General features: G+C 48.0%; 1 protein-coding gene across 11 annotated transcripts in view; it reads right to left on the bottom strand.

Moving 5' to 3' along the window:
- Positions 1–18,380, bottom strand: part of LOC121847590 (plasma membrane calcium-transporting ATPase 2-like) — a 212,731-nt gene that overhangs the window by 168,404 nt on the left and 25,947 nt on the right. For 4 of the 11 annotated variants that reach the window (XM_042329430.1, XM_042329424.1, XM_042329462.1 and 1 more), the window contains exon 1: positions 7,609–8,588. In XM_042329430.1, the coding sequence (XP_042185364.1) occupies positions 7,609–7,813 (205 nt within the window). In that variant the 5' untranslated portion in view covers positions 7,814–8,588. Of the gene's footprint in view, positions 1–7,608; positions 8,611–18,380 lie in introns of those variants that run through there. The other 7 variants (XM_042329446.1, XM_042329441.1, XM_042329434.1 and 4 more) reach the window with 4 other exon arrangements.

Raw genomic sequence — 18,380 nt, forward strand, 5'->3', positions numbered from 1 at the left:
GTTTTCGGGATGATAGTTTCTGGATTCAGCCATATTAATGACCTAAGGCTCGTATTTCTGTGTGTTATTATGTTATAATTAAGTCTATGATTTGATAGAGCATGCTGACTGAGTGGTGGGAGGCACCAGCAGGCTCATAAGCATTCATTCAAACAGCACATTACTGCGTATGCCAGCAGCTCTTCGCAATGCTTCAAGCATTGAGCTGTTTATGACTTCAAGCCTATCAACTCCCGAGATGAGGCTGGTGTAACCGATCTGAAATGGCTAGCTAGTTAGCGGGGTGCGCGCTAATAGCTTTTCAAACGTCACTCGCTCTAAGACTTGGAGTAATTGTTCCCCTTGCTCTGCATGGGAACGCTGCTTCGAGGGTTGCTGTTGTCGATGTGTTCCTGGTTCGAGCCCAGGGAGGAGCGAGGAGAGGAACGGAAGCTATACTGTTACACTGGCAATACTAAAGTGCCTATAAGAACATCCAATAGTCAAAAGTATATGAAATACAAATCGTATAGAGAGAAATAGTCCTGTAATTCCTATAATAACTACAACCTAAAACTTCTTACCTGGGAATATTGAAGACTCATGTTAAAAGGAACCACCAGCTTTCATATGTTCTCATGTTCTGAGCAAGGAACTGAAACGTTAGCTTTCTTACATGGCACATATTGCACTTTTACTTTCTTCTCCAACACTTTGTTTTTGCATTATTTAAACCAAATTGAACATGTTTCATTATTTATTTGAGGCTAAATAGATTTTATTGATGTTTTATATTAAGTTAAAATAAGTGTTCATTCAGTATTGTTGTAATTGTCATTATTACAAATCATTTTTATTTGATTTTTTATTATTATTACAACAAAAATGTTTTATTGGGTATCAGCTTTTTTTGGTCCTCCAATAATCGATATCGGTATCGGCATTGAAAAATCATAATCGGTCAACCTCTAGTAGAACATATTTCTCTGGTGTATTTGTTAAAATAAGATGAATCAGAGTTGACTTTGAAGGGTCTTTAAGGTTGGGCCATGTAAACTTAGTCACCAGCTGGGTCAGATCATTACACATCTTTTAGGTGTCTTGAAGCCTGAATTTCCCCAACAGTAATTTAGGTCACCCAGGATAATAACTTCTGATTTGATAAAACAAGACAACAAACTAGTTAACTGGGGAGGACAGTAGACCTCTATAACAGTTATGGATAAAAAAAAAATCCCCAGACAAAGGCATAAAGATATACAATTTTGGGCAACGGAAATAGATTTCAGTAATGAGACTGAAAAAAATTACTAAAATTACTATTCGATTTCTATGTTACGTGGAGTCTATGAGACCAGTCTGAAGCACTGTGATGGTTATACAGTATATGTGGTTATCTTAAGTGGGACAGGTGTGGTGCTACACCTAAAAAAAAGGTGCTATCTAGAACCTAAAAGGGTTCATCGGTTGTCCTCATAGGAAAAGCCTTTAAAGAACCCTTTTTTTGTTCCAGGTAAAAGCCTTTAGGTTCCATATAGATCCCTTTCCAAAGATAGTTCCAGGTAGAATCCAAAAGGATTCTACCTGGAACCAAAAGGGTTCTATCTGAAACCAAAAATGGTTATCCTATGGGGACAGCCGAAGAACACTTTTGAAACCCTTTTTCTAAGTGGTGGGGTGAGCTGGGCTGGGGTGAACTGGGCTGGGGTGAACTGGGCTGGGGTGAACTGGGCTGGGGTGAACTGGGCTGGGGTGAACTGGGCTGGGGTGAACTGGGCTGGGGTGAACTGGGCTGGGGTGGGGTGAGCTGAGGTGAACTGGGGTGGGGTGAGCTGGGCTGGGGTGAGCTGGGCTGGGGTGAGCTGGGCTGGGGTGAGCTGGGCTGGGGTGAGCTGGGCTGGGTGGGGTGAGCTGGGGTGGGTGGGGTGAGCTGGGTGGGGTGGGGCTGAGCTGGGGTGGGTGGGGTGAGCTGGGGTGGGTGGGCTGGCTGGGCTGGGGTGAACTGGGGTGGGGTGGGAGCTGGGTGGGGGGGTGAGCTGGGGTGGGGTGAACTGGGGTGGGGTGGGGTGAGCTGGGCTGGGGTGAGCTGAGCTGGGGTGGGTGGGGTGAGCTGGGGTGGGTGGGGTGAGCTGGGCTGGAGCTGGGGTGGGTGGCTGAGCTGGGGTGGGCTGAGCTGGGCTGGGGTGGGTGGGGTGAGCTGAGCTGGGCTGGGGTGGGGTGAGCTGAGCTGGGCTGGGGTGGGGTGAGCTGAGCTGAGCTGGGCTGAGCTGGGCTGGGGTGAACTGGGCTGGGGTGAGCTGGGCTGGGGGGGCTGGGCTGGGGAGCTGAGCTGGGGTGAGCTGGGGTGAGCTGAGCTGAGCTGGGGTGAGCTGAGCTGAGCTGGGGTGAGCTGAGCTGAGCTGGGGTGAACTGGGGTGGGGTGAGCTGGGCTGGGGTGAACTGAGCTGGGGTGAGCTGGGGTGGGGTGAGCTGGGCTGAGCTGGGGTGAACTGGGGTGGAGTGAGCTGGGCTGGGATGAGGTGGGGTGGGGTGAGCTGGGCTGGGATGAGCTGGGCTGGGCTGGGGTGGGGTGGGGTGGGGTGGAGGGGGTGGCCTGGAGGGCAGACCTACTGGGTCTCAGTACTAAGGGATACACTAGAAAAAGCAGTCAGGACCCAATTGAGACCAAGCATGTTGACAGATTGGTTTACATGTCAGGAGAATAACCCAGATCATATTTCTGTGGTCACAACATATGGCTTAATGGAATTACATCACCACCACATACAGGGCCCGCTAACCACAAACACAAACATACGCATAACCACACCGGTAGAGTAGCTGAGAGCTGGAGGACGTGACAACGTGCTATATAGCATCTATCACCGGTAGAGTAGCTGAGAGCTGGAGGACGTGACAACGTGCTATAGCATCTATCACTGGTGGAGTAGCTGAGAGCTGGAGGACGTGACAACATACTCTAGCATCTATCACTGGTGGAGTTGCAGAGAGCTGGAGGACGTGACAACATGCTATAGCATCTATCACTGGTGGAGTTGCTGAGAGCTGGAGGACAGGACAACATACTCTAGTATGACAGGATGACAGAGAAGGGTAACATCTTACTAGTTCCAACCCAACTTTGCTATATAGTGACTTTCATTATATTTACAATTACTTTTTTGGGGGATCGGATGGCAGCTTCTGGGGAACTGGAGAGGTGGAGAAGATACAGATTTATAATAAATAACAAGTGATGTGCTGCTTCATATTTGAAGGAAATCTCTAGATTTTGCTCACCATATATAGAATACCTCATGGTAAACTGTAGACCTCTACCTGATATAGAATACCTCATGGTAAACTGTAGACCTCTACCTGATATAGAATACCTCATGGTAAACTGCAGACCTCTACCTGATATAGAATACCTCATGGTAAACTGTAGAACTCTACCTGATATAGAATACCTCATGGTAAACTGTAGACTCTTTAATCTACCTGATATATAATACCTCATGGTAAACTGTAGATCTCTACCTGATATAGAATACCTCATGGTAAACTGTAGACCTCTACCTGATATAGAATACCTCATGGTAAACTGTAGACCTCTACCTGATATAGAATACCTCATGGTAAACTGTAGATCTCTACCTGATATAGAATATGGTAAAGAACCTGATATAGAATACCTCATGGTAAACTGTAGACCTCTACCTGATATAGAATACCTCATGGTAAACTGTAGACCTCTACCTGATATAGAATACCTCATGGTAAACTGTAGATCTCTACCTGATATAGAATACCTCATGGTAAACTGTAGACCTCTACCTGATATAGAATACCTCATGGTAAACTGTAGACCTCTACCTGATATAGAATACCTCATGGTAAACTGTAGACCTCTACCTGATATAGAATACCTCATGGTAAACTGTAGACCTCTACCTGATATAGAATACCTCATGGTAAACTGTAGACCCTGTTATCTACCAAGAGGGTTCTCATCTGTAATTATCACGGATGTCTACATTCCTCCCACAAGCCAACACCACTCTGGCACTCAACGAACTGTATGGAGCCATAAACAAAAACGAAACCGCTCACCCAGAGGCAGCGTTTCTGGTGGGTTGAGACTTTCACCCTGTGAGACATAAAACCGTCCTACCTCACTTCCTGTCTCCTGCGCCACTAGGGGCGCTAAAACTCTACACCACTTTTATTCTACCCACAAGGCACTGCTTCGTTCTCCCTTAGGCAAATCTGACAATGACTACATTATTCTGCTTCCTAGTTACAAACAAAAGCTCAAACAGGAAGTACCAGTGATGCGTTCTATACGGAAGTGGTCAGACGAAGCAGTCGCGAGGCTACACGTTTTGCTAGTACAGACTGGGATATGTTCCGAGATTCATCCCATAACATTGAGAAGTTCCCCATAACCGTCACGCGCTTCGTCAATAAGTGTTGTCCCCACAGCGACTATAAGAACGTATCCAAACCAAAAACCATAGATTACAGGCAACAGATGTGCTGAGCTAAAGTCTACAGACATCGACGCGTACAAGAAATCCCACTACGACTCCAAACGAGACATCAAACCCTTCAAAAGGACAATATAGGAGGAAGGTGTCATTCTATTACATCGGCTACTACACTAGTCGTATGTGGCAGGGCTTGCAGACGGATAACGGATTACAAAGGGAAACTCAACCACGAGATGCTCCAGAACCAGCTAAATACCTTTTATGCTTCAAGGAATATTACGCTGTGCCTTACGTGAAAGCCCCTGTTTTTCCAGATGACTGTGTGATCTCGACTCTACGTGGCCGATATGAGCAAAACGTTTAAACAGGTTAACAGTTAGCAGGTGTCTTCACAGACATTTTCAATCTCTCCTTGCCCCAGTCTGTAATCCCAACGTGTTTCAAGCCATTGTTCCTGTTCCCAAGAGTACCAAAGGTAACCTGACTAAATTATTATTGCCCTGGAGCACTCAAATATGTAATGAAGTGCTTTAAAAGGCTGGTCATGGCACTAATCAACACCATCATCCCAGGCCCACTCTAATTTGCAAAACATCTCAATATATCCACAGATGATGCAATCTCACTCCCAACTCCCACCTGGACAAGAGGGGAAGTAACTACGTGAGAATGCTGTTCATTGACTACAGCTCAGCGTTCAACACTATAGTCCTCTCCAAGCTCATCACTAAGTTAAGGACCCTGGGACTACAAACACCTCCCTCTGCAACTGGATTTCCTGATTGGCCAGCCCCAGGTGGTAAGGGTAGGCAACAACAACTCCACAATGCTGACCCTCAACAAGGGGCTCCCCAGGAGTGTGTGCTTAGTCCCCTCCTCTACTGCCTACATAAATACAACCCATATTTCTGTTCTTACTTACATTTCAGTCATTTAGCAGAGGCTTTTATCCAGAGTGCATGACAGTAGTGTGCAGACACATTTTCTGTACTTTTCCATACTGGTTCCCAGTGGGAATTGAACACACAACCCTGGCATTACAAACACCATGCCATACCACCTGCGCAACATGATTACAACACTGTATATAGCCATAACATGATATTTGAAATGTCTCTATTCCTTTTAAGCTTTTGTAAGTGTAATGTTTACTGTTCATTTCTGATAGATAATAATCAAAAGTCAACACTTGCTTTGGCAATGTGTGGGGGGCGGCAGCGTAGCCTTGTGGTTGGAGTGTTGGACTAGTAACAGAAAGGTTGCAAGTTCAAATCCCTGAGCTGACGAAGTACAAATCTGTTGTTCTGCCCCTGAACAGGCAGTTAACCCACTGTTCCTCCGTCATTGAAAATAAGAATTTGTTCTTAATTAACTGACTTGCCTAGTAAAATAAAGGTTAAATAAAAAATGTAAACATATGTTTCCCATGCCAATAAAGTCCTTTGAATTGAATTTAGAGACACAGAGAGAGGAAGTGGCTGGGTCTGGAAATGTCTAACCAAAGCAATGTCACTGCACACTAACAGGGGGCAAAGTTGCCTGGCCACCCAGACTCCTTGCTCCGGGCCAAACGTTATGCTACACCAACGGACATTAGTTTCTTCTCTCCTCAATGAGTCTGGATCTGATCCGTCCCTTAGGATTTCTAGACCGTCTGATTGGTCCCAGAAACCGTGGTGTTTGGCCAAGAGCCAGAACACACTTGGGTATAGCAGTGTTTTTGAAAATTCGGCATTGGCTTTGATACTCTGATTGGTTAGAGATCATCCAAATCACTGATGACTTTGTTTTGTACAACAACCCTCTTTTTGACGTCACCACAAAAGACTTTGACGATGTCAGTCTCAGAACGTAGCAAACATGCAGCAGAGGGACAATTCAGTTTGAGTCGTCAGGCAAGGGACTAACCACAGCACGGAGGCCGTCAGGCAAGGGGCTAACCACAGCACGGAGGCCGTCAGGCAAGGGGCTAACCACAGCACGGAGGCCGTCAGGCAAGGGGCTAACCACAGCGCAGCACGGAGGTCGTCAGGCAGGGGCTAACCACAGCACGGAGGTCGTCAGGCAAGGGGCTAACCACAGCACGGAGGTCGTCAGGCAAGGGGCTAACCACAGCACGGAGGTCGTCAGGCAAGGGGCTAACCACAGCACGGAGGTCGTCAGGCAAGGGGCTAACCACAGCACGGAGGTCGTCAGGCAAGGGGCTAACCACAGCACGGAGGTCGTCAGGCAAGGGGCTAACCACAGCACGGAGGTCGTCAGGCAAGGGGCTAACCACAGCACGGAGGTCGTCAGGCAAGGGGCTAACCACAGCACGGAGGTCGTCAGGCAAGGGGCTAACCACAGCACGGAGGTAGTCAGGCAAGGGGCTAACCACAGCACGGAGGTCGTCAGGCAAGGGGCTAACCACAGCACGGAGGTCGGCAGGCAAGGGGCTAACCACAGCACGGAGGTCGGCAGGCAAGGGGCTAACCACAGCGCGGAGGCATTTCATAACTGTCATTCAAATGTGTGTTTTAAGTGCTCATGGTGTCGTACACATCATGTGGGTGTGCCAGTAGTGGATGGATATGCTGTACTGTGTTTAAAGACATGTTTAAACAACAGTATCTTTAGGCTTTTCAAACGCTTTTCTGGGATCTGTGCTTCTAGTTACAGAAATGATATACTCGATATAACATTGCTTATGCTGTCCAGTGTTTTAGGACTGAAATGACTTAGTGGCTGAGGGGTTTTGTACTCATAGACATAGCGTTTTAATCGTAGACATAGCGTTTTAATCGTAGACATAGCGTTTTTAGACATAGCGTTTTAATCGTAGACATAGCGTTTTAATCGTAGACATAGCGTTTTAGTCGTAGACATAGCGTTTTAGTCGTAGACATAGCATTTTAGTCGTAGACATAGCGTTTTAGTCGTAGACATAGCGTTTTAGTCGTAGACATAGCGTTTTAGTCGTAGACATTGTGTAAGTGACCTAATTCTAACTCATACATGTCATGCACTGCATCATATGGGAATATCATATTCTCCAGTGTTACAAAACACCTCTTTAACACTTGCTGGGTTTGACACCCCCACCCACACACACAGCCATTAAAACACACACACATAGAGTGAGAGAGCCCGGAGGCCGGTGTGAAGTAGTGTGACTCACCTTCTGTGGGTGATGTTCTGAGCCGTTGACAGAGCCCGTCCATGTCCCCGTACTCCTCCTGGATCTTAACCACCGCCTCGCTGCCTCTCAGCTCCATGAGGTCGCGCAGCTCCATGACCGAGACCCCAAAGCCCCCCTCGTGGTTACTGCTGACATCGTTTCCTTGGTTCTTAGCGTAATAATCACTGTTCGTCAGGTCCCCCATGGTGACTTGACTAGCTGCTCAGTATCTTGACGCAGAAACAAAACTCAATGAGTCGTGTAGGTGGAGAGAAAGAGAGATTCGTAAAATAAAGAAAGGGAAAGAGAAAGCGAGAGAGAGATAGAGAAAGAGTGAGAGAGAGAGAGGGAGAGAGAGAGAGAGATGAATGACACTGGAATGTGCCCGGTGATACCGGAGAAACCAGACGATAGATCTCTAGGTCAGAGAGAGAGAGAAAAGAGCCGTGATGCTGCAGCACCCGCAGACGGACAGAGGGCGAAACATCTAAATCCTCGGTTTGAGATACAGACAGTTCCCTTAATAAGTGAGCGACGTGGAGAAAATACCGTATAACCACACGACCATCCAGGAGAACACTAAGAGAAGCAAGTTAGACCAGCGAGAGGTGCAGAGGACCGTCCACAAGATAATAACATCCCTTCTGTTCTTAGTGCGCTTCTTTTCATGGCAGCAATCAAGGAGCCGCTCCAGAGGTTATGTTCCCAGTCTGCAGCTTCTAGCTTCTCTTCTGTCTCTGGCTGCAGACTGTCTACATGGTGGTCCACTCCATTACTCCTTCTGAGAGAGAGAGAGAGAGAGAGTGCGGAGAGGGGGAGAGAGAGAGAAGGTGAGAAAGCGGCTGGGCGGTAGCTCGGTGAGTCTATATCAGCGACTGTGGTAAAGAGCAGAACAGAGCGACCATACCGGTGATGAATGAGGAGAGTAAGAGCCCAGGCTGTGTGCTGCTGAGCCGCATTGTGTGTGTGAGAGAGGAGGACAGAGCGGAGGGGGGAGGCTGCCACTGCGGTAGGAGCAGTGAGTGATTGAGCGAGCGAGGGAGGTACTGAGCGCTCTGACGCCAGCACACACCACAGCAGAGCAGAAGGGCTCAGCTACAGGAGCAGAGAGAGAACAGAAGGGTTTATAGCTACAGAGCAGAGAGAGAACAGATGGGTTTATAGCTACAGAGCAGAGAGAGAACAGATGGGTTTATAGCTACAGAGCAGAGAGAGAACAGAAGGGTTTATAGCTACAGAGCAGAGAGAGAACAGAAGGGTTTATAGCTACAGAGCAGAGAGAGAACAGAAGGGTTTATAGCTACAGAGCAGAGAGAGAACAGAAGGGTTTATAGCTACAGAGCAGAGACATAGAGAACAGAAGGGTTCGGCTGCAGATTAGCTACAGAGCAGAGGGCTCAGAGAGCAGAAGGGTTTATAGCTGCAGAGCAGAGACAGAGAACAGAAGGGTTTATAGCTACAGAGCAGCAGAGAGAAAAAGGGTAACAAGAGGAACAAATACCATTGTAAATACAACACTTATTTACATTTATTTTCCCTTTTGGTTTTGCAGCTACAGAGCAGAGAGAGAACAGAAGGGCTCAGCTACAGAGCAGAGAGAGAACAGAAGGGTTTATAGCTACAGAGCAGAGAGAGAACAGAAGGGCTCAGCTACAGAGCAGAGAGAGAGTGGAGAACGGCTCAGCTACAGAGCAGAGAGAGAGAACGGCTCAGCTACAGACAGAAGGGCTCAGCTACAGAGCAGAGAGAGAACAGAAGGGCTCAGCTACAGAGCAGAGAGAGAACAGAAGGGCTCAGCTACAGAGCAGAGAGAGAACAGAAGGGCTCAGCTACAGAGCAGAGAGAGAACAGAAGGGCTCAGCTACAGAGCAGAGAGAGTGGAGAACGGCTCAGCTACAGAGCAGAGAGAGAAGGGTTTACGGCTCAGCTACAGAGCAGAGACATAGAGTGGAGAAGGGCTCAGCACAGAGCAGAGAGAGAGAGCAGAGGGCTCAGCTACAGAGCAGAGGGCTCAGCTACAGAGCAGAGAGACAGAGCTACAGAGCGAGAGAGAGTGCAGAGGGCTCAGCTACAGAGCAGAGCAGTGGAGAACGGCTCAGCTACAGAGCAGAGAGAGAGTGGAGAACGGCTCAGCTACAGAGCAGAGAGAGAGTGGAGAACGGCTCAGCTACAGAGAGAGAGAGAGTGGAGAGACGGCTCAGCTACAGAGCAGAGAGAGAGTGGAGAACGGCTCAGCTACAGAGCAGAAGATGGACAACGGCTCAGCTACAGAGCATTCATTTACAGAGCAGAGAGAGAGTGGAGAGCGGCTCAGCTACAGAGCTATTTGCTCAGCTACAGAGCAGAGAGAGAGTGGAGAACGGCTCAGCTACAGAGCAGAGAGAGCGGAGAACGGCTCAGCTACAGAGCAGAGAGAGTGGAGAACGGCTCAGCTACAGAGCAGAGAGAGAGTGGAGAACGGCTCAGCTACAGAGCAGAGAGAGAGTGGAGAACGGCTCAGCTACAGAGCAGAGAGAGAGTGGAGAACGGCTCAGCTACAGAGCAGAGAGAGAGTGGAGAACGGCTCAGCTACAGAGCAGAGAGAGAGTGGAGAACGGCTCAGCTACAGAGCAGAGAGAGTGGAGAACGGCTCAGCTACAGAGCTGAGAGAGTGGAGAAAGGCTCAGCTACAGAGCTGAGAGAGCGGAGAAAGGCTCAGCTACAGAGCTGAGAGAGCGGAGAAAGGCTCAGCTACAGAGCTGAGAGAGCGGAGAAAGGCTCAGCTACAGAGCTGAGTGGAGACGGCTCAGCTACAGAGAACGGCTCAGATACAGAGCAGAGAGAGAGTGGAGAACGGCTCAGCTACAGAGCAGAGAGAACGGCTCAGCTACAGAGAGAGTGGAACGGCTCAGCTACAGAGCAGAGAGAGTGGAGAACGGCTCAGCTACAGAGCTGAGAGAGTGGAGAACGGCTCAGCTCAGCTCAGCAGAGCTGAGAGAGAAGTGCTCAGCTACAGATGGCTCAGCTCAGCTACAGAGCTGAGAGAGTGGAGAACGGCTCAGCTACAGAGCTGAGAGAGAGAGAACGGCTCAGCTACAGAGCAGAGAACGGCTCAGCTACAGAGCAGTGGAGACGGCTCAGCTACAGAGAGCTCAGCTACAGAGCTGAGTGAGTGTGGAGAACGGCTCAGCTACAGAGAGAGAGAACGGCTCAGCTACAGAGCTGAGAGAGTGGAGAACGGCTCAGCTACAGAGCAGAGAACGGCTCAGCTACAGAGCAGAGAACGGCTCAGCTACAGAGCTGAGAGAGTGGAGAAAGGCTCAGCTCAGCTACAGAGCAGAGCAGAGAAAGGCTCAGCTACAGAGCTGAGAGAGAGAAAGGCTCAGCTACAGAGCTGAGAGAGAACGGCTCAGCTACAGAGCAGAGAGAGTGGAGAACGGCTCAGCTCAGAGCTGAGAGAGTACAGCTCAGCAGAGAGAGAGTGGAGAACGGCTCAGCTACAGAGCAGAGAGAGTGGAGAACGGCTCAGCTACAGAGCAGAGAGAGAGTGGAGAACGGCTCAGCTACAGAGCAGAGCAGAGAGAGAGTGGAGAACGCTCAGCTCAGCTACAGAGCAGAGAGCTACAGAGCTGAGAGAACGGCTCAGCTACAGAGCAGAGAGAGTGGAGAACGGCTCAGCTACAGAGCAGAGAGAGAGTGGAGAGAACGGCTCAGCTACAGAGCAGAGAGAGAGTGGAGAACGGCTCAGCTACAGAGCAGAGAGAGAGTGGAGAACGGCTCAGCTACAGAGCAGAGAGAGTGGAGAACGGCTCAGCTACAGAGCAGAGAGAGAGTGGAGAACGGCTCAGCTACAGAGCAGAGAGAGAGTGGAGAACGGCTCAGCTACAGAGAGAGTGGAGAACGGCTCAGCTACAGAGCAGAGAGAAAGTGCAGAACGGTTCAGCTACAGAGCAGAGAGAGAGTGGAGAACGCTCCACAGTGATCTGGTACTGGTACTCCCTGTATATAGCTCCACATTGATCTGTTACTGGTACTTCCTGTATTTAGCTCCACATTGATCTGGTACTGGTACTTCCTGTATATAGCTCCACATTGATCAGGTACTTCCTGTATATAGCTCCACATTGATCTGGTACTGGTACTTCCTGTATATAGCTCCACATTGATCAGGTACTTCCTGTATATATCTCCACATTGATCTGGTACTTCCTGTATATAGCTCCACATTGATCTGGTACTTCCTGTATATAGCTTCAGTCTTGTGGATTTTATTCCTCTTGTGTTACTATTAAACTCTGCATTGTTGGGAAGGACTTCACTGTAAAGTCTACACCCATATGACAAATACAATTTGATTTAATATTTTTACTGTCCACTATTTCTACCATCTTCTTTGAATCTACTGTCGCTCCTGTTGTTACTCTCTCTACCTCCTATATCTCTCCTGTCTGTCTCTTCTACCTCATATCTCCTGTTGTTACTGTCTCTTCTACCTCCTATATATCTCCTGTTGTTACTGTCTCTTCTACCTCCTATATCTGTCCTGTCTGTCTCTTCTACCTCCTATATCTGTCCTGTCTGTCTCTTCTACCTCCTATATCTCTCCTGTCTGTCTCTTCTACCTCCTATATCTCTCCTGTCTGTCTCTTCTACCTCCTATATCTGTCCTGTCTGTCTCTTCTACCTCCTATATCTGTCCTGTCTGTCTCTTCTACCTCCTATATCTCTCCTGTCTGTCTCTTCTACCTCCTATATCTCTCCTGTCTGTCTCTTCTACCTCCTATATCTCTCCTGTCTGTCTCTTCTACCTCCTATATCTTTCAGTCAGTAACAGACAAAACCATCACTTTTCCTGTAACGCTCTGCTCACATCTTTCCAGGAACGGGCCACTGTACCGAGTCTAAATCAGGAAGCAGCTCATACATATTAATGGCAGGCAGAGCAGAAAGACATTCACACACAGCTTCTCAGATCCAAGCCACCATGAGCACGCTCACACAGTGTCTCCACACACTCGCTGTCTCCTCAACAAACGGCATTTGGGTAAGCTCAGCACTGTGCTACAGGAACACTGTAATGAACACGATGGGAGACAGAGAGCTGGTTTCAAGCGCTGGGCGCAGTAGGTGTATCTTTGTAAAGGACCACAAGAGGAGGCAGGTAGCTGGGTCCAGGGGCAGGCAGAAGGTCACACACAGGAGGAGGCAGGTAGCTGGGTCCAGGGGCAGGCAGAAGGTCACACACAGGGGGTCCAGAAGGTAACAGTAAAGGCAGGGAAAAGGCTAATAACGTAGTCTGGGAGATCAGGCAATAGGTAGATAACAGGGAATCCGATAGACTAAAGTACAGCCAGGGAATAGGGAAAAGGCATCGTTAGTGAGGCAGGCAAAAACTATAAAAACACTGGATGAGTAAATCAAGGGGAAAAACAGCGCTCCGACTAGAAGTGTGAATCAAAACAAACAACACCTCACAGTGATGGGGTGCAAAGATCTGAACTAAATAGTGTGTGATAATGACATACAGGTGTGTGAACAGGTGATCAGAATTCAGGTGATTGGGATCTGGAGAGTGAGCTGTGTTCAGGGGATCTACGTGTTTGAGAGTGTGAGTTGGAGAGTGAGCTGTATTCAGGGGATCTATGTGTTTGAGAGTGTGAGTTGGACCAGTGAGCACGTTCAGGGGATCTACGTGTTTGAGAGTGTGAGTTGGAGAGTGAGCTGTATTCAGGGGATCTATGTGTTTGAGAGTGTGAGTTGGAGAGTGAGCTGTGTTCAGGGGATCTATGTGTTTGAGGCTGTGAGCTGGAAGCAGATGTTACACCCACAGTATATACGGCAGATTAAACAGACGATGGGGACAGGTGGTATCAACACTAAGGTTAGCTGGAGGAGAGAGCAGCAGATTAACAGGTTAACTAACAGTAGAACATGGTGTTGTATAGATCAGTAGGTACAGCATGGTGCTGTATGGATCAGTAGGTACAACATGGTGCTGTATAGATCAATAGGTACAGCATGGTTCTGTATGGATCAGTAGGTACAACATGGTGCTGTATAGATCAATAGGTACAGCATGGTGCTGTATAGATCAGTTGGTACAGCATGGTGCTGTATGGATCAGTAGGTACAGGATGGTGCTGTATAGATCAATAGGTACAGCATGGTGCTGTATGGATCAGTAGGTTCAGGATGGTACAGGATGGTGCTGTGTAGATCAGTAGGTACAGCATGGTGCTGTATGGATCAGTAGGTACAGGATGGTGCTGTATAGATCAAGTACAGCCTGTATAGCATGGTGCTGTATAGATCAGTATGTACAGATTGGTGCTGTATGGATCAGCAGGTACAGGATGGTGCTGTATAGATCCGTAGGTACAGCAGTGGTGCTGTATGGATCAGTAGGTACAGCATGGTGCTGTATCCAAGCCACCATGGTGCTGTATAGTCAGTCTACAGCATGGTGCTGTATAGATCAGTAGGTACAGCATGGTGCTGTATGGATCAGTCCTGTTAGGTGCCAAGCCACCATGAGTGGTGCACAGTGGATCAGTAGGTACAGCATGGTGCTGTATAGATCCAGCCAGCATGGTGCTGTATAGATCAGTCCACAGCATGGTGCTGTATGGATAGTGGTGCTGTACAGATCAGCTAGGTTCAGCATGGTGCTGTATGGATCAGTAGGTACAGCATGGTGCTGTATAGACAGCTTAGTGGTCAGATCCAAGCCACCATCTGTTAGTGGTGCTGGTACAGCATGGTGCTGTATAGATCAGTAGGTACAGATGGTGCTGTATAGATCACCTGTACAGCATGGTGCTGTATAGATCAGTAGGTACAGCATGGTGCTGTATAGATCAGTAGGTACAGCATGGTGCTGTATAGATCAGTCCTGTACAGCATGGTGCTGTATGGATCACACATGGTGCTGTCAGATCAGATCAGTAGGTACAGCATGGTGCTGTATAGATCAGTAGGTACAGTGGTGCTGTATGGATCAGTCCTGTACAGCATGGTGCTGTATAGATCAGGTACAGCATGGTGCTGTATAGATCTAGGTACAGCATGGTGCTGTATGTAGGTACAGCATGGTGCTGTATGGATCAGTAGGTACAGCATGGTGCTGTATAGATCAGTAGGTACAGCATGGTGCTGTATAGATAGGTACAGCATGGTTCTGTATGGATCAGTAGGTTACAGTGGTGCTGTATAGATCAGTAGGTACAGCATGGTGCTGTATAGATCAGTAGGTACAGCATGGTGCTGTATAGATCAGTAGGTACAGCATGGTGCTGTAGGATCAGTAGGTACAGCATGGTGCTGTATGGATCAGTCCTGTACAGGATGGTGCTGTATAGATCAGTAGTGTTAGTGGTGCTGTATAGATCAGTCCTGTTAGTGGTCAGCATAGATCAGTAGGTACAGCATGGTGCTGTATAGATCAGGTACAGCATGGTGCTGTAAGATCAGTCCTGTACAGCATGGTGCTGTATAGATCCAGCATGGGCTGTATGGATCAGAATGGTGCTGTATAGATCAGGTACAGGATGGAGGCAGATCAGCTGTTATGGGCAGGTACAGCATGGTGCTGTATGGATCAGTAGAGGTACAGCATGGTGCTGTATAGATCAGGTCCAGCATGGTGCTGTATAGATCAGTAGGTACAGCATGGTGCTGTATAGATGGGTCCAGCATGGTGCTGTATAGATCAGTCCAGGTACAGCATGGTGCTGTATAGATCAGTCCAGCATGGGCTGTGGTGCTGAAGATCAGTCCTGTACAGCATGGTGCTGTATGGATCAGGCAGGTACAGAATGGTGCTGTATAGATCAGTAGGTACAGCATGGTGCTGTATAGATCAGTAGGTACAGATGGTGCTGTATAGATCAGTCCTACAGCATGGTGCTGTATGGATCAGTAGGTACAGCCTGGTGGTGCTGTATAGATCAGTAGGTACAGATGGTGCTGTATAGATCAGTAGGTACAGCATGGTGCTGTATCAGATCAGTGCTGTATGGATCAGTAGGTACAGCATGGTGCTGTATAGATCAGTCCTGTACAGCATGGTGCTGTATGGAAAAGGCATGGTGCTGTATTAGTGAGGCAGTGGCTGTATAGATCAGTAAAACACATGGTGCTGTATAGATCAGTAGGTACAGCATGGTGCTGTATGGATCAGTAGGTACAGCATGGTGCTGTATGGATCACCTCACAGTGATGGTGCTGTATAGATCAGAGGTAACAGCATGGTGCTGTGATCAATGACATACATGGTGCTGTATGACCAGTAGGTACAGGATGGTGCTGTGGATCAGTCCTGTACAGGTGGTGCTGTATAGATCAGTAGGTAGAGATGGTGCTGTATAGATCAGTAGGTACAGGATGGTGCTGTATAGAGAGTGAGCTGTATTCAGCATGGTGCTGTATAGATCAGTAGGTACAGAATGGTGCTGTAGTAGATACAGGATGGTGCTGTAGTAGAGTAGGTAGGTGGTGCTGTGGGATCAGTATGTACAGGATGGTGCTGTATGAAGCAGATGTTCAGTGCCACAGTGTACAGCATGGTGCTGTATGGATCAGTAGGTACAGCATGGTGCTGTATGGGGTACAGCATGGTGCTGTATAGATCAGTAGGTACAGCATGGTGCTGTATAGATCAGTAGGTACAGCATGGTGCTGTAGAGATCAGCAGGTTAACATGGTGCTGTATAGATCAGTAGTACAGCATGGTGCTGTATAGATCAGTAGGTACAGCATGGTGCTGTATGGATCAAATCAAGGTACAACATGGTGCTGTGTGCTTCAGTTCCGACAATGCAGTAACAGCATGGTCTGTATGGATCAGTAGGTACAGTGTATGGTGCTGTAAAGATCAGTAGGTGTATATGAATGGTGCTGTATAGATCATAGATACGGTAGATGGTACAGTATATACATATGGTGCTGTATAGATCAGTGGCAGGTACAGTGGTGCTGATAGATGTATTACATAGGATGCAGTCAGTGATAGATCAGTAGTGCTGTATAGCTCATGGTGTGCTGTATAGATCAGTAGGTACAAGATGGTGCTGTATAGATCAGTAGAGCATGGTGCTGTATAGATCAGTTGTTTAAAGTGGTGCTGTATACATCATGGTGCTGTATAGATCATAGGTAGATCAGCATGGTGCTGTATAGATCAGTGGCTGTTTACAGCATGGTGCCTGTATAGATCAGTAGGTACAGCATGGTGCTGTATGGATCAGCGGGGTGAACAGGCAGTGGTCGGGTGGTTGATGTATCAGCATGGTGCTGTATGGATCAGGCAGGTAGGTACAGCATGGTGCTGTATGCCATACCAGTAGGTACAGATGGTGCTGTATGGATTGTGCAGGTACAGCATGGTGCTGTATAGATCAGTCTGGTACAGCATGGTGCTGTATGGATCAGTAGGTACAGCATGGTCTGTATACTGATCAGTAGGTACAGCATGGTGCTGTATAGATCAGTAGGTACAGCATGGTGCTGTATGGATCAGTCAGGGCCCTCACCTCCTCCCTTATGTTGGTGCTGTAGTCCGCAAACTTGGATGCAGTTGGGTCAGTAGGTATCAGAGGAGATGGTGCCTACCCTGTATGGATCGAGACCCAGGGTCAGCTTGTGGAGCTTGGAGGGTAGTGTGAATGGGCATCGATGAACCATGGTGCATAGGTATTCCTCTTGTCCAGATGGGTATAGATCAGTGTGGTACAGACAGGATGGGTAGATGGGTCTAGGGTGTCAGGTAGGGTGGAGGTGATATGGTCCTTGACTGGTCTGTATAGACTTCATGATGAGTGAGGTAGTCGTTTAGCTCAGTTACCTTAGCTTTCTTGGGAACAGGAACAATGGTGCTCTTGAAGCATGTGGGAACAGCAGACTGGTATAGGGATTGGGCAGTGACGGCCAGCTGTATGGATCAGTCTGGGCCTGTATGTCTTACTCACTTCGGCTGCAGTGAAGAGAGATCGCATGTTTTCGTTTCATGCAGTGTGCACTGTCCTCAAAGCGGGATCAGTAGTCTGCCTGGGAGCAGACATCCTGGTGCTGTGTTTCTTCCTGTAGTCCGTCATTGTAGACCCTGCCACATGCCTCTTGGTCTGAGCCGTTGAATTGAGATTCAGTCTCTGTATGGTGCTGTGTTTGATAGACGGAGGGTAGCTGCACTGTTTGCATTCATGGTGCTGTATGCCCAGTAAAAGCAGGTTTACAGCATGGTGCAAGGTTTCTGTATAGATCGTCCTGCTATGGGAACGACATCTTCAACGCAGGTACAGCATGGTGCTGTATGGATCAGTATGTACAGAAACATGGTTCTGTATAGATCAGTAGGTACAGCATGGTAGCGTTGGACAGATCAGCGTAGGTACAGTTTCTGCTGTATGGAGGATCATAGATCAGTCCTGTTAAGCAGTCCAAAATGATCAGTTAGGTACAGCATGGTGCTGTATGGATCAGTAGGTAACAAGGAGGTCTTGGTGCTGTGCTGGATCAGGCAGTAGGTACAGCATGGTGCTGTATAGATCAGTAGGTACAGCATGGTGCTGTATAGATCAGTAGGTACAGGATGGTGCTGTATAGATCAGTAGGTACAGCACGGTGCTGTATGGATCAGTATGTACAGGATGGTGCTGTATGGATCAGTAGGTACAGAATGGTGCTGTATAGATCAGTAGGTACAGCATGGTGCTGTATGGATCAGTAGGTACAGCATGGTGCTGTATGGATCAGTAGGTACAGCATGGTGCTGTATAGATCAGTAGGTACAGCATGGT

Source organism: Oncorhynchus tshawytscha, linkage group LG02 (genome assembly GCF_018296145.1).
Source record: "Oncorhynchus tshawytscha isolate Ot180627B linkage group LG02, Otsh_v2.0, whole genome shotgun sequence".
Lineage (NCBI taxonomy): Eukaryota > Metazoa > Chordata > Actinopteri > Salmoniformes > Salmonidae > Oncorhynchus > Oncorhynchus tshawytscha.